At 54.0% G+C, this 14,331-nt stretch overlaps 1 protein-coding gene across 2 annotated transcripts in view; it reads right to left on the bottom strand.

Moving 5' to 3' along the window:
* The window catches only part of SEZ6 (seizure related 6 homolog), a 45,599-nt gene that overhangs the window by 12,666 nt on the left and 18,602 nt on the right, over positions 1–14,331 (bottom strand). For both annotated transcript variants that reach the window (XM_029082610.1, XM_029082611.1), the window contains exons 2-4: positions 12,722–13,414; positions 12,076–12,209; positions 4,165–4,360 (exon numbers count right to left, since the gene is read on the bottom strand). In XM_029082610.1, coding sequence (XP_028938443.1) covers positions 4,165–4,360; positions 12,076–12,209; positions 12,722–13,414 — 1,023 coding nt within the window. The remainder of the gene's footprint in view (positions 1–4,164; positions 4,361–12,075; positions 12,210–12,721; positions 13,415–14,331) is intronic.

Here is a 14,331-nt window from a genome sequence, read left to right as displayed (position 1 = left end):
CATGATGGGCAGGGAATGTGTCTGTTTATTGTTGCATTGTACTTTCCCAAGCACTTAGTACAGTGCTCTGCACACAGTAAGTGCTCAATAAATACGAATGCATGAATGAATTGCCCCAAATCACTTGGCACACAAGTGGCGGAGCTGAGACTAGAACCCAGTTTCCTCCTGACTCCCAGGCCTGTGCTCAATCCACTGACCATTCTCTGTTGCCATTTTATATTAGATTCACACCATTATCCTTTCTCTGGGTGTCTATCTCCCCCTCCCCTCTGTCTCCACCCCCCACCGTGAGCCCCAACTGGACCAGGGACACGTCGGAGTGTCTAAATTTCCCCAGTACTTAGTTCGGGGGCCTGCACGCTGTAGTGCTGAATAAAGAGAAGCTGCCCTCCTCTTCCAGAGGAATGGGTGGCCGGGCAGCAAGAGGGATTGCTCTTAGATGTCAGGATAAACTTCCTATTGTGGGCCGCTGGAATGGGTGACCCGTGTGAGTATTCTTTAAGAGCAGACTAGAGATCACCACCTCTGGGAGAGGAAGGGTCTGTGCCCACTGAGATTCCCTTAGGCCAAGGGAGTCACTGTGCTACAGGTCTAGTGGTCTGCACACAGTAAGCATTCAATAAATCTAGCGCTTAGTACAGTGCCTGGAACATAGTAAACGCTTAACAAATACCATAACTCTTATTATGGTTAATAAATACTATGGATCGGTAATGGGGGAGACTGAGGGAGGGAAGTTTGGGCTCCACAGAATGAAGCCGGCATATCAAGCCTGGCCAGAAGGTGGCGCCCGGTCCTCAGTCCAACCTTGGATGCGGGTTAATAATAACGATGGTTGTTAAGCGCTTACTATGTGCCAAGCACTGTCCTAAGCGCTGGGGTGGCTATAAGGTAACCAGGTTGTCCCACGTAGGGCTCCCAGTCTTAATCTCCATTTTACAGATGAGGTAACTGAGACACAGAGAAGTGAAGTCACTTGCCCAGCGTCACGCAGCAGACAAGTGGCCGAGGTGGGATTAGAACCCACGACCTCCGACTCCCAAGCCCTTGCTCTTTCCACTAAGCCACGCTTCTTCTCTATTGGGGTGTGAGTCTAGGGTAGGTGAGTGAGGGGCGGTGGAGGGCTTTTCCCGGTCTCCCTCTCTTCCTCTCTCCCTCTCCCTGTACTAAGCTCTTGTTCTTGTCTGTCTGTCTCCCCCAATTAGACTGTAAACCCATCAAACGGCAGGGACTGTCTCTATCTGTTGCCGACTTGTTCATTCCAAGTGCTTAGTACAGTGCTCTGCACATAGTAAGCGCTCAATAAATACTATTGAATGAATGAATAAGCTCTGAGGTAGGTACAGAGTGACCTCTGGCCCACCGGGGTCCCCAGTTCAGGTCAACAGCACTGACTTTGAGAAGAAGAAAAAAAAGTGGCCTTAAACTCATTTGCAGGAGAAGACAGGGGAGGGCAGGGAAGGGAAGGGCCGGAAGGGCAAGGAAGGGCAGGTTACTGACCCCCGTGGGCTACCACACCCCTGGAATGATCAACAATTGTATATGTTGAGCACTTACTATGTGTCAGTCATTGTACTAAGCACTGGGGTAGATACAAGATAATCTGATTGGACAAAATGCCTGTCCCACCTGGGGCTCACAGTCCTAACCCCCATTTTACAGATGAGAAAACTGAGGCACAGATAAGTGAAATGGCTTGCCTAAGGTCACATAGCAGACAAATGGCAGAGCAGGGATTTGACTCCCAGGCTCTTGCCACACTGCCACTTCCTGTTTGGCTCAGGGCCAGTTCAGGCCTGTCATGGGTCAGTGGCTCGAATAGCTCTGGCCCTGGATTTTCAGCCCGTCCAACATTCTCCCTCCCAGAGATGTGGTCGGAGGCCACAATGAGGCAGGCATCAGTGCAAACTCAGAAAAAAAGCAATGTGGCCTAGTGGATAGAGCACAGGCCTAGGAGTCAGAGGAATGGAATTCTACTCCTGGTTCTGCTACTTGTCTGCTGTGTGATCTTGGGCAAGTCACTCTATTTCTCTGGGCCTCATTCAGCTCATCTTTAAAATAGGGACTAAGACTGTGAGTCCCACGTGGGACAGGAACTGTGTCCAACCCGATTATCTTGTTTCTACCCCCCATGGGTGTCACAGTCTTAATCCCCATTTTGCAGATGAGGTAACCGAGACACAGAAAAGTGAAGTGACAAGCAGGCGAGCTGGGATTAGAACTCAGGACCTTCTGATTCCTAGGTCCATGTTCTATCCACTAGGCCAAGCTGCTTCTTGGCCAACTGCCAGGCCACACCACCCGGACTCTGGGCGAGGGAACCAAGAGTGTCAAAAACTACTGGAGTTGGTGGTGGGAAAAATGAGCCTTGCAAAAAAATTTCCAGATCACCCCTGGTGCCTGCCCCAACCGTTCTGAGGAGAGCAGAGAGGCCCGCTGTGGTCGGGGGGCTGAGGAGGATAGGGGTGGGTGGAAGGAAGAGGCCCACTGGATCTGACCCAAACAACCCCTGGCCTCTGCTATGGGTAAAACCGTGGCCCCCGTTTAATTTGCTTCCTGTTTCCATGGTAACGGCACGCTGGGGAGCCTCTCCATGCAATCTGTTGTTATTTTTCTTTTTGTGTGGCTCGAGCCATGGCTAGTTCCCATCAGGGTAGTGCCCAGAGAGTGCCCCTTCTCTTTCTGAAGCAGCCCGGAAGGGTGGAGGGGGAAAAGGAGGATTGATTGATTGAAGGGTGCTGGTGGAGAGCACCATGGGCTGTGGGGTGCAGTGCTGCAGTGGGCCTGAAGATATGGTGGGAAATTTGTCCCCATGTCCCTGGTAAAGTGGCCCCCTCCTAAGCTAACAGGTGGCAACTCCCCGGGGCTAGGGAGCCTGCCCAGTTCCTCTGGTATTCGCTTTTCCTTGGGCATTGGACTCCCTGGCACTCCAGGACAAATATATCCTCTCTCCCCATGTGCCCGACCACCACTGACTCCTCCCGGGGGCTTCTTTTCCTCCTCCCCATCCAGGCTGGCACCCAGACCCGACTGGCCCCCAGGCGGCAGGCCAGAAAATGGGGAGATATAAACAGGTCAAATGGAGACTCCCCATCCGGCCATCACCAGGATTTGGGCTAATTGCAGGCTGCAATTAGGGGAATAACCATCATTATGGAAGAAGCCGATGGCTGATCAAACGGCTACCCGGGGCCTAGCCGGGGCGGTCAGTGACAGGGGAGGGTCCCAATCTCCATTATTCCTTCCCCTCCCCGGATGCTTGGGGTAAAAGACAGGGGAAGTAGAGGTTACAACCAAGGTCAGTGCTCCATGAAATGAGCCCTGCCAAGCCAGGGCTGACAACTGACGGGCTATTAGAGGGGGTTTGGGCCTACTAGCCTCAAATTTCCGGGCCTTAACTTCCCCCCAGGTCACGAGGTGAAGAGAGGCTCGGCTGGGGGAGGGGCTTTTGGGTGCCAGGGAGGGTCCCAAAGGGGTGGAGTCTTTGATAGAGTGTCACTGCCCCTCCCCTTCCCAGAGACTTAATGTCTTACAGGGGTGGTAGGGATGCAGAGGTGGTGGGAAGGATGTTAAATGAGCTGGTAATTGCTCACACCAATTATCTCCCTATTAGTGCTACTCCGTGCTCCATGCTCATTTAACCCCGTGACGGCTGGCTTGGATGGGCCAGGAAATTGTACCTTTACCTACTAGGTTGGCATTGAGGGGGCATAGGAGCTAACAGGGTGGCCAGAAGAGTAAGGCATCCCAATGGCACCTGCATGTGTCTGGGCACCCCTGTGTGCATCCCTGAGACTTGGTGGCTTGCCAAGAGCCCATAGGTGAGGGACAGTTGGCATCATCACAACAGGCCACAGGGAGGCCTCAGGGGAGTGTGCCTGGCCAGCCTGGGCAGCCCAGAGAACGAATAAAGAAGAAGGGATGGAGGGCATAGGGAAGGCACTGTGCCCACTCCAGTTTCAGGCTAAGCAAAAGGATTGGAAAAGCTGACCAGTCTTGGCTGGGGCTGTCTCTCTCCACACCATGATGGCATCTCCTCCGCAGATCAGCTGGCTTGTCTGGTTCTGTCTGCTGACCAGTGTTCCCTGGCCCGGGACCCCCCCACGACCACCCCCCGGCCTCTCCCTGCCCAGGACCCAGGGCCCATTCTCCGGAGCCTACCTTGGTAGCGGAAGTGGAAGGATCCAGGGCCGACAGGAGGCGGGAGACCCTGGAACCGCACGACCACCTGGTTGGTGGGGCTGCGGATCACCTGGCCCTGCAGCAGCAGGGTCTCGTTGACCAGGGGCAGGGGCTCGGGACCCCCAGCCGCCTCCACCGTTACCATCTCCCCTGCCTGCAGACTGACGTTCTGGACCTGCGGGCATGAAGTTGGGTGGTGAGATGTCTCTCCAGGTTGAGCAGCCCTGAAACCCAGTTGCCTTCCACCCAGAGACACCTTCAACCCATAACCGCCCCCTTCTCCTCTTCAGAACACTCTCTCTCTCCTAATAATAATAATAATCATTGTATTTGTTAAGTGCTTACTATGTGCCAGGCACTGTTCTAAGCGCTGGGGTAGATACAAGATCTCTCCCTCCTGCTAATAATAATTGTATTTGTTAAGTGCTTACTATGTGCCAGGCACTCTTCTAAGTGCTAGGGTAGCATCAAGATAATCGAGTTGGACATAGTCCCAGTCCCACATAGGGCTCACAGTCTTAATCACCATTAATCACCAACACCATAACTGAGGCCCAGTGTAGTGACTTGTCCAAGGTTATACAGCAAACAAGTGGAGCCGTCAGAATTAGAACCCAGTTCCTTATGACTCCCAGGCTCTATCCACTAAGCCACGATGCTTCTCCCTCAACTTCTCGCCCTCCTTCCGGCGCAGGGTGCCTGTCTAGAACTAGTGCCTGCACTTGGATTTAATAAATATCATTTGAGGATAATCCACTCTCTCGGGTCCCGTAGTGGTGTTTATTAAGCACTTACTGTGAGTCAAGCACTGTGCTAAGCACCAGGGTAGACACAAGGTAATCAGATCAGATGTAGACTAAACCCTGGTCCTTTGTGGGGCTCAAGTGGGAGGGAAAAGAAAAAGCGAATACCCCAAAACTGAAAACCCATTTTACAGGTGAGGATCATGAGGTTCAGAGAAATTAAGTGACTTGCCCAAGGTCACCCAGAAGGCAAGCTTCATAGCCAGCGTGTGAACCCAGGTTTCCTATCTCCCAATCCTGGGCTCTTTCCACTAGGTCCTGCTGCTTCCTGAAGATTCTCTCTCCCTCCCTCCTCCTTCTCCCTTCCTTCCTCCATTCTTCTCGCTCTCCTTGCTCCTTCTGTCTCTTCCCCTTTTCCTTCTCTCCTTTCATCTTCCTGCCTCGAGTCTTCCTTTCTCCCTCTCCCTTCCTCCATTTCTCTTTCCTTCCTCCTTTCTCTCTCTGCCCTTCTGCCCCTCTCTCCCTCTCTATTTCTCCCCTTTCTTCTGGCTTTCCTCTTCCTGAATTCAGACCACCCTCTTCTCTCCTTTCTTGGATCTTTCATATCCATCTCCTCTTTGTCTCTCTCCCAGCCCTCTCGGGGACTCCATTTCCTATCTCAACTTTCAAGATCCCTCCCCCAGTTCCCCATCTCCCCCATACTCACTCCCACCAGATCTCTGTACTCCCTCCCCCTCCCTTCCCCTGAGATCCCTGGGCTTCGAGAGAGAGTCCAAACTCTCTCCTCACAAAGCCTCAGCTGGGGGCGGGGTGGGCAGGGATGAGGGAATTCTTAGTGAATCGTGTTTGCTAAATGTCATCCGGTGTCGTGGTAGTCATGGTCGTCTCCTAGCCTGACTGAACAGCCCAGATGGTTCCCTCCCTGCCCTCTCTCAGCTCGGGGAATCTCATATGCCTTCAGGGCTGCGCTCTGGTGCCTGGGCCCCTCCCAACCTCTCAGGCCAGAGGAGGCCAGGCTTCCCTTTCTCCCTGAGACCTCTAGTCCAGCCTCTGTCTTCTTGACGGGGGGGTGAGCAAGTGGGGAGAGGCTGGGATCTGACTCTGTGGGGCTGGGGCCTGGAGCACCCCCCAGCCCTGAAACTCCTCTCCAAGGGGTGAGAGGTTGCCCAGACGGTGGGCCTGTCCTCCCAGCTGAAGCCTCGTCAGGCACACCCCTCGGCCGCCTACGTTTCCCCACCAGCAACGTCCTGAGTGTCCTTCCTCTCACCACCACCTCCGCCGCCGCCGCCGCCACCATGAATACATAATCAGCAGAGTGGGGCTCAGCTGCCCTCTGGGAGTGTGCCTGGCTCCGCTTCTCAGCCGGGCCCTTCCCCACTCTCTTCCCCTGCCTGGCCTGCTCCAGTCCCAGGTGAGGGGAGGCTTCAGCTCGCCCCCAGGTCTGGGCCAGTTGGAGAGGTTTGCCTGCGGTTACTTGGGCACCCAAGGCTGAGGGCAGCAGATCAGCATTGCTCTCACTCCCTCCAATTTAGGGACAGACAACCCAACATGGAGAAAGCATGGAGCTGGAGAAAGCAGCAAGGAAGCTGGGAGTCCCTGAGGATGCCCTGGCAGGGTGTGGTGGAGGGCAGCTGTTCCTGGGGCCAAGGGGTATCTAGATCAGTCCATCTTATCTGCACTAGCTATGCACTTGGCTGAATAACCCAGCATGGCTTAATGGAAAGAGCACAGGATCTGGGCTCTAATTCTGATCTGTTACTTACCTGCTGTGTGACCTTGGGCAAGTCACTTCTCTGTGCCTCATTTCCCTCATCTGCAAAATGGGGATTCAATACCTGTTCTCCTGGGGATTTAATACCTGTTATCCCTCCAACTTAGACTGAGCCCCATGTGGGACCTGATTGTTTTGTATCTACCCCAATGTTTAGTATAGTACTTGGCATATAGTAAGCCCTTGACAAGTAGCATAATAAAAATATTATTAACCCCAGCCACAAAGCAGTTGTGTACATACCCTTACACTCCACTCTTTTCCTCTAATCATAATCTATTTTAATATCTGTCTGCCCCAGTAGACTGTAAGCACCTGTGGTCAGGGATCATATCTCCCAGCACTTTTGCATTGTACTTTCCCAAGCACTTAGTACAATGCTCTGCACACAGTAAGTGCTCAATAAATATCATTGATTGATTGATTGGGTAGCAGCTTTGGGTTGGGTCAGGCTACCGAGAAGTCATTCAGGCACTGGCCTGGTGGCAAGTCACATATTTGGAGGAGTGGGGAGTGGCAGAGAGAAGACACCCTCTAATGCCATAAAACAACCCCCCAGAGAGCATGGGACTGGCAGACAGGAGACCTGTATTCTCATTCCAGCCCTGCCACTGGCCTGCAAGTCACTTCACTTCTCTGAGCCTCAGTTTCTTCATCTGTCAAATGGGAATTCAATACCTATTCTCCCTCTACCTTAGACTGTGAGCCCAAAGTGGGACAGTGGCCATGTCTGATCTGACTGCACTGTATCGACCCTAGCAATTAGCACAGTGCTTGGCACAAAGCAAGTGCTTAACAAACCCCACAGTTATTATTAGACCTAGAAGCCTCTTCTCTGAAGCTCAGGAGACACCCCTGGGAATTTTTCAGGCCTAGCAGCTGAGGCAGCCCCACACCAGCTGGAGTCGCTGTACTGGGGATATCCCAAGGGTCCCAGCAGCTGCAATCTCGTCCCCCTGGGGTCCTGAGGTGTGTTGGGGAGTTGGGGATCTCCCAGGGGATCCTCCCCCCATCCGGAGGGGGCAGATCCCAACCTGAACCCAAGGGGTCATCTCCCAGTACCAGCCGGCTTCGGGGTCTCAGTGGCTCGACTCCCCTCCTGTGCTTCCTGGCCAGGCTCCACAATTTCAGAGTCAGAAGCCCTCTATGCTCTGGTCCGCCCTCGTCTGCCACCGCCCCCGCCTGGACCTGTCACCGGCACTGGTGTTTAATTTGCCACTTGTCTGCGAGGCGGGCCTGTCAGGGATTGTGTGATGGAGTCTGGAGGTAATTTGCAGGCATCAGAAATGTTCCTGTGCCCGGCTTTGCAGAAAGATTGAAATGTCAGCGGGGGCCGTTGGTGGGGGCCACTGGTAGGGGGCTGAGGGGCAGGTCTGTGGAGTAGGGCGTGGCTGAGTGGAGAAGGGGAGAGGCTGGGATGGCCTTTTGTCTCAGCCTTAGCTCTGAACCAGGACAAGAAGGGCCGAGGGAGTCACCGGGCCTTAAGAGGGAGCCTTGGGTTTCCATGACAACAGGGAAGGTCTCAGGCCAGATGGGCTCGGCCATCCTCCGGCAGCGAGCTATGGGCACATTGTTCACAAAAAGATACTCGGTTTGGGGCACTTTCCTTGGGTGGGAGTGGGGAAGTCCACCAGTTTCCCGGCAGGAAGAAAGTGACACTGACAGGAAAAAGCTGGAGTGGCGGCTTGCTCTTCTGAGGGGTGAGAGGGAAGACACAGTTAGGTCTGTGGGCAGCACTGCTCATCTGTTCTTGTGGCCCGTGGGCACTGAGCCTCAGGCCTGAACTCCTCGTAGCACCAAATCTTCCACCGTAGCCTGGGAACAGGCGCTGCCTCTCCATTGCCATGGAAACGCCGGGGGCCCAAAGCCCTAGGTTCAGCCGGGCTGGGTGATGGTGGCTGCTCCCTCTGCGATCAGGGCTCCCGGGTGGGGGAACAGAGAAGGGAAGGAGCCATGGAGGAGGAGGAGGAGGAAGAGAAGGAAGAGGAGGAGGCAGAGGGCCCAGATCCTAGGCTCTCCCTTGGAGAACGAGTGGGTCTGGGCTGAGCCTACCAGAAACTGTGTGGGTAAATTTGCTCTGCCACTTCAAGCTGGGGTTTCGCAGGGAGCTTCATTTATGCTCCAATGCCACTTAACAGCAGCAGCCTCAACCCCAGTGCTCACCCGGGTGGGGGCCCTCTAGCTCTTCAAGAACCCAGGCCTTCCTGGAGTCCGGCTTCAGCATCCTGTACAGCCTGGAGATGGGCAGCACGGTGGGTTCCCTCTCCAGATTGGGGCCAGGGCCCTGGGAGTGTGGTGGTGTGAGTGCTGAGAACAGCTGGAGTCGGTTGCCCAGACAGCTGGAAGAGGAAGCAGCTGCTTTGGCTGTGGCAAGTCGGTCTTTACATTTCTCTAGTGCTCCTCACACCTCTGCACCACCTCCTGCTACTCCTGCTGGGTCCAGCACCTCGGCTCCTCTACCACCACACTTTCACATCCTGGTCCTCCCCTCCTCTCTCTTTGGCTCCTGCTTCTTTTCTTCCAGGGTTCCCAATTCCAGTCCTCTCTCCCTCAGTGCCCTCCACCCCCCCATGCTCCTTCCTCTTTCCCTCAGTGCTTCCAGACCTGCCCTCTCAGATAGTTTTTTTTTTTAATTTTTGCTATTTGTTCAGTGTTTTCTATGTGCCAGGCACCATAATAAGCACTGGAGTAGATGCAAGCTAATCAGGTTGGACAGTATCCTCACCATCCCCTCTCCCAGCTCCACAGTATACTTATGTACATAGCTGTAATTTATTTATATTAATGTCTGTCCCACATCCCCTGAGTGTAAACTTCTTGTGGGCAGGGAATGTGTCTGTTTATTGTTGTACTGTACTCTCCCAAGCACTTAGCACAGTCTTCTGCTCAGTAAGTACAATTGAAGAAGAAGATGAGGTAACTGAGGTCAAGAGAAGTTAAGTGACTTGCCTGTGATCACACAGCAGACAAGTGGCACAGCTGGGATTAGAACCCAGGTCCTCTGACTCCCAGGCCTCTGCTCTTTCACTAGGCCACGCTGCTTCCCAGTGCCCCCCGACCTGGTGTCAGGGCCTGGGTTTCCACACCAGTCAGATGGGCTCTGCTTGATCGCTGCCTGACCCGTTTTTCTAATCAGAACTCTGTTTTCCAGAGCTTCTCCTTCCTTCCTTGCCAAGCTGGGACCAACGCGGGAGCATCCCAGGACCTGCAGCTCCTCTCTCTTGGCCATCTCGGCTTTGTCCCTCCGACTCCCCCCAGCACTCCCGCCCTGAGTGTGGTCCCCCACTCAGATTAGCGCTGTAAGGAACAACTGGACAACCAATCCTTGATTCCTTTTAAGTTTAGCCACTGCAGGGTCAACGGTCACATCCAGCCAGGGCCGAGGGAACCTCTCCTCTCCCTCCCCCTCTTCCTCTGCTTCCACCGAGTCCAGTCCCCTCCTCCGCCTCCCACCTCACTTTCTCCCTCCCCCACCAACTGACCTAATTCCCTCTGAGCGGATCTCTCATCTCTAATTTCCGCTGCCCCCGGCCTCTGGCTACCTTCCTCCCGCTTGCAAGTCTCACTTCTATCACCCTCCCTTTCCCCCTCCTCTTCCCTCCCTGCCAGGGGTGGCAGCAAGAGGGGGGTCGGCAGGGAGGGGGGGCGGGGTTCTCCGTTTGGCATTATTTATGATAATCTGGGGGACGTGGAAGGTTTTAATCGTGGAGTTGCCTGGTAACGGCTCTTGCATTTCGATGAATAGCACGCGAGTTTCAAAAATATAGAGCAGTATGTGAGTCTTTTAGGAGGGGTTGTTTGTGGTCCAGGGCCGGGTTCAGAGAGAGCGCAGAGCAAATCCTGCTCTGTCTGTTCCTTAGCCCAGCAAGGTCCCCGGCCTCCTTCCTTCGGCTCTGGTGGATTATTTCCAGGACGGAGGGGAGGTGATTAGGACCTGGGCACAGGGAGGGAAGGTCTCCCCCTTACCCCCGGCCCTTTGTCCTTTCCCCCATACCTGCAGCAAGTCTGTACCTCTGAGGGAACCAGCCGGGGCCTGCTCATTAGGCAAAAATTTGACGTTAATTACGTTAATTACATGAATTAAGCGGCGCTGAGCACTCACAAGGCGAAGGGGTGGGGCAAGCCACCTCGGTACTAATTACTTTCACAGTGTAGGGCTCCGGGCCCAGAAGGGGCGAGAGCCTAGTGCCAGGACTGGGAGTGGGGAGGGGTGGCACTCCTGCCTGTTTATGGCCAACCCTACTCAGCCCCCAAGCCACTCTGAAGGTGCCCCCCTGCTTTGACCTCTCCGGCATACTCTATATCCCACCTGGAGCTCTCTCTCCCTTGCCAGTCTAGTGAGGCCGGGTACTCCTTCCAGGGGGCACAGAGTCCCACCACTGGGGAGGCATGTGAAGGGTTGTCCCGGGAGGGGATGGGGGGCAGAGGGGTGCATGCTGAGAAGAGGACAGCCAGAAGAAGGAGTGGGTGGCTTCCTCGTCTACCCCACCTTGAGTACACAGAATTTTTCTGCACAGACATGTCACGCTCTTGTCTGTCTCCCCAGCTCAAGCTCCCTGAGGATGGGGATCATGTCCCTACTTATTCCAAACTTCCCAAGGGCCTAGTCCACTGCATCACCACCAGGATTAGTCACTTCTAATCCCGGCTCCAGCTGTGTGACCTTAGGCAAGTCACTTAATTTCTCTGCACCTCAGATTCCTCATGGTAAAATGGGGATTAAGACTGTGAGCCCCACGTGGCACATGAACTGTGTCCAACCTGATCTTGTATCTACTACAGCATTTAGTACAGTGCCTGACTCAAAGTAAGAGTTTGGCAAATACAGTGTTGGTCAGGGAACATGTTTACCACCTCCCAGTTGCATTGTACTCTTCCGAATGCTATTACTACAACTACAAGGCTGGGCAGGAGGGCAAGGAACCCTGAACAATGCCCAGGGTTTCTCCAGGAAAGCTATCCTCATGGGTACCTAGCACTGCAACCCTCCAGATCCACAGCACTGATGGAAATATCTTTATACTCTCCGGCTTCCCCCTACCTCAAATTTATTTTAGCAGCTGTTTTCCCCGCTACATTGTAAACTCCTTGAGGGCAGAGATCATGTCTACTGAAGCTCCCAGCACAGTGTTCTGCACAGAGTAAGTGATCAATAAAGACTACTGACTGATCCCGTTTCTCTGTCTAATCCGCCATGTTAGGAAGTCGTTCCTGCTGTCTAACCTCAATTCCTCCTGCTGTAGTTTTGACTCTTTCGGTCAGCAGAGGCCATTGGAGTGGGTTGGCATTGTGCCAGCCCCTCCCCTGATTATGACCTCTCTCCCTCTCCTTCTTCACCTCCCTCATCTCCCACCCCCTTGGGCCTGGGGAACTCACCTTGATCTCCACCCCATAGCCGGGGTAAACGGAGATGTAGTAGGAGCAGTCAAGGCCGCTGTCGAAAGTGGAGCCAGATGCCTCTGGGGAGTCCAGTTGGCCTTCTGGACCTGTGAAATTCCAGCTACAAGGAGCTGGGGTGGGGAGAGACCCAGAAGGAGACCAGAATCAGACGGTCAGCCTAGCCCATTCTCTTTGCATGGTTACTGATCCAAGAAAGATAGAGGAGGGGAGTGGGATGTCGGCAGACCCTCTGCTTTTTAGATCCTTTTGGAGATGCCAGGTGCTGAGCTACTGGCCCTGGGGTAGAAGCAAAGCATGCTGGTGTTGGAACACTATTCATTCATTCAATCGTATTTATTGAGCGCTTACTGTGTGCAGAGCACTGTACTAAGCGCTTGGGAAGTACACTTTGACAACATATAGAGACAATCCCTATTCAACAGCGGAAGTTCCCAAGACCTCCCCGGGGCTGCTTGATGGGAGCCTTAGGCATTGGGGCCCTGAAGATGGCAACTTGATCCCGGTAGGGGGGATGATCAGCTGAACCCTCCCTCCCACCTAGGGGAGGGGCATTCTCCCATCCTAGGCCCACCTACCCCCTCTTGATCCCCCCCGAGAATGGGCTGGCCAAGCAGGGGCCTACCCGGGGGCTGGCCGGTGGTAATGACCGTGGTGGTGATGATGGTGGTGGTGGTGGTGTCCTCGTCATCACCAGATGCCGTCGCCGAGCCTGTGCTCTCCGCCCCGAGCTCCCGGGCTTGGGCGGCCGTTGTCCCCGGCGCTCCGGAAACACCCAGCCTGGCCTCAGGCAGCGGGTCTTCGGGGGCGGCAGTGACCACTTTAATAGAGTCGGGCGCTGCCACCCCAGGCCCTGGCTCAGGGGGCACGGTGACAGTAGGCCCAGACCAGATAGATCTGGGGGTCCAGGCTGCCACCTCCATCGCCCTGGGAGGGGAGGGTCTGGGGCCCGAGGCTGGGCCAGGGGGCGTCGGGGTGAGGTCAGAGAAGACAGAGTGGCCGCCATGGTGGGGCAGACTAGTGAGCGGGCTCGGGACGAATGGGCTGGGGATGCCTGGCAGGAGGGGCACCGAACCCTGCCGTAAAGAGGGAGCCGGCCTCAGCTCCGCCAGGTGGGCCGGTGTCTCCGGGAGCAACTCCTCTAGCAGGGGGTGGTGGTTCAGCAGCTTCAGAGTGGGGGCCGTGGTGGCGAAGCGGATGGGGCCCGCCGGCTCCTCTGGGGTGGGTAGAGCGGTGGGCAGTGCTGTCGGCACCCCCTCAGGCTTGGAGGCTCCTGCAGCTGGATCACCTCGGGGGTTGGGGGCCTCCAAAGACAGACCTGCAGATTTGATAATGAGAAGAAGAAAAAGAATTGAGGTATTTGGTAAGTGCTTATTAGTGCCAAGCACTGGGGTAGATACCCCAAATTCAAGTCGGACAAAGTCACTGTCCCACAAGGGGCTCACAGTCTAAGTAAGAAGGAGAATAGGTATTGAAGCCCCATTTTGCACTTGAGAAATATGAGGCTCAGAGAAGTGAAGTGATTTGCCCAAGATCACACTCCAGGAAAATGGCAGAGCCACGTGCTGCTTAAGCCCATCCTCAGGGTTTATATAGCTTTATATACACACATTTATTCAATTGTACTTTTAATTTAATTTTGATTATTCTGTGAATGTTTTCATGTCTCTCTGCCCCATTAGAGCATTAGCTCCTGTGGGCAGGGAATGTGTCATTTTTATATTTCCCAAGAGCTTAGTACAGTTCAATACCCCCAGTGGATAAGAAATAAATACTCCCCCTCCTCCTCTTCCTGCTACTATTATTATTACTAATGATATACATTTGTTAGGCACCAACTTTGAGCTAAGCACCGTACTAAGTACAAGCCAATCAAGTTGGAAACAGTCCCTGTCCCACATGAGGCTCACAGTCCAAGTTTCCGCATTTTAAGTTGAAGAAGCTGAGGCATAGAAAAGTGAAGTGGGTTGCCCAAGGTCGCACGGCATACAAATGGCAGAGCGGGGATTAGATACTGGGTTCTCTGCCTCCCAGGTCCGTGCTCTTTCCACTAGGCCATGCTCCCACTACAGGGATTGTCTCTATCCATTGCCGAACTGTATATTCCAAGCGCTTAGTACAGTGCTTAGTATGTAGTAAGTGCTTAACGAATACCAACGTTATTATTATTATTACTATTATTATTGCTATTACTACTACTGCTATTACTTCCGCTACTATCACTATACTGGTTGG

Source organism: Ornithorhynchus anatinus, chromosome 17 (genome assembly GCF_004115215.2).
Source record: "Ornithorhynchus anatinus isolate Pmale09 chromosome 17, mOrnAna1.pri.v4, whole genome shotgun sequence".
NCBI lineage: Eukaryota > Metazoa > Chordata > Mammalia > Monotremata > Ornithorhynchidae > Ornithorhynchus > Ornithorhynchus anatinus.
The sequence above is the reverse complement of the archived record's forward strand: the minus strand, read 5'-3'. Positions and strand labels throughout refer to the sequence as shown.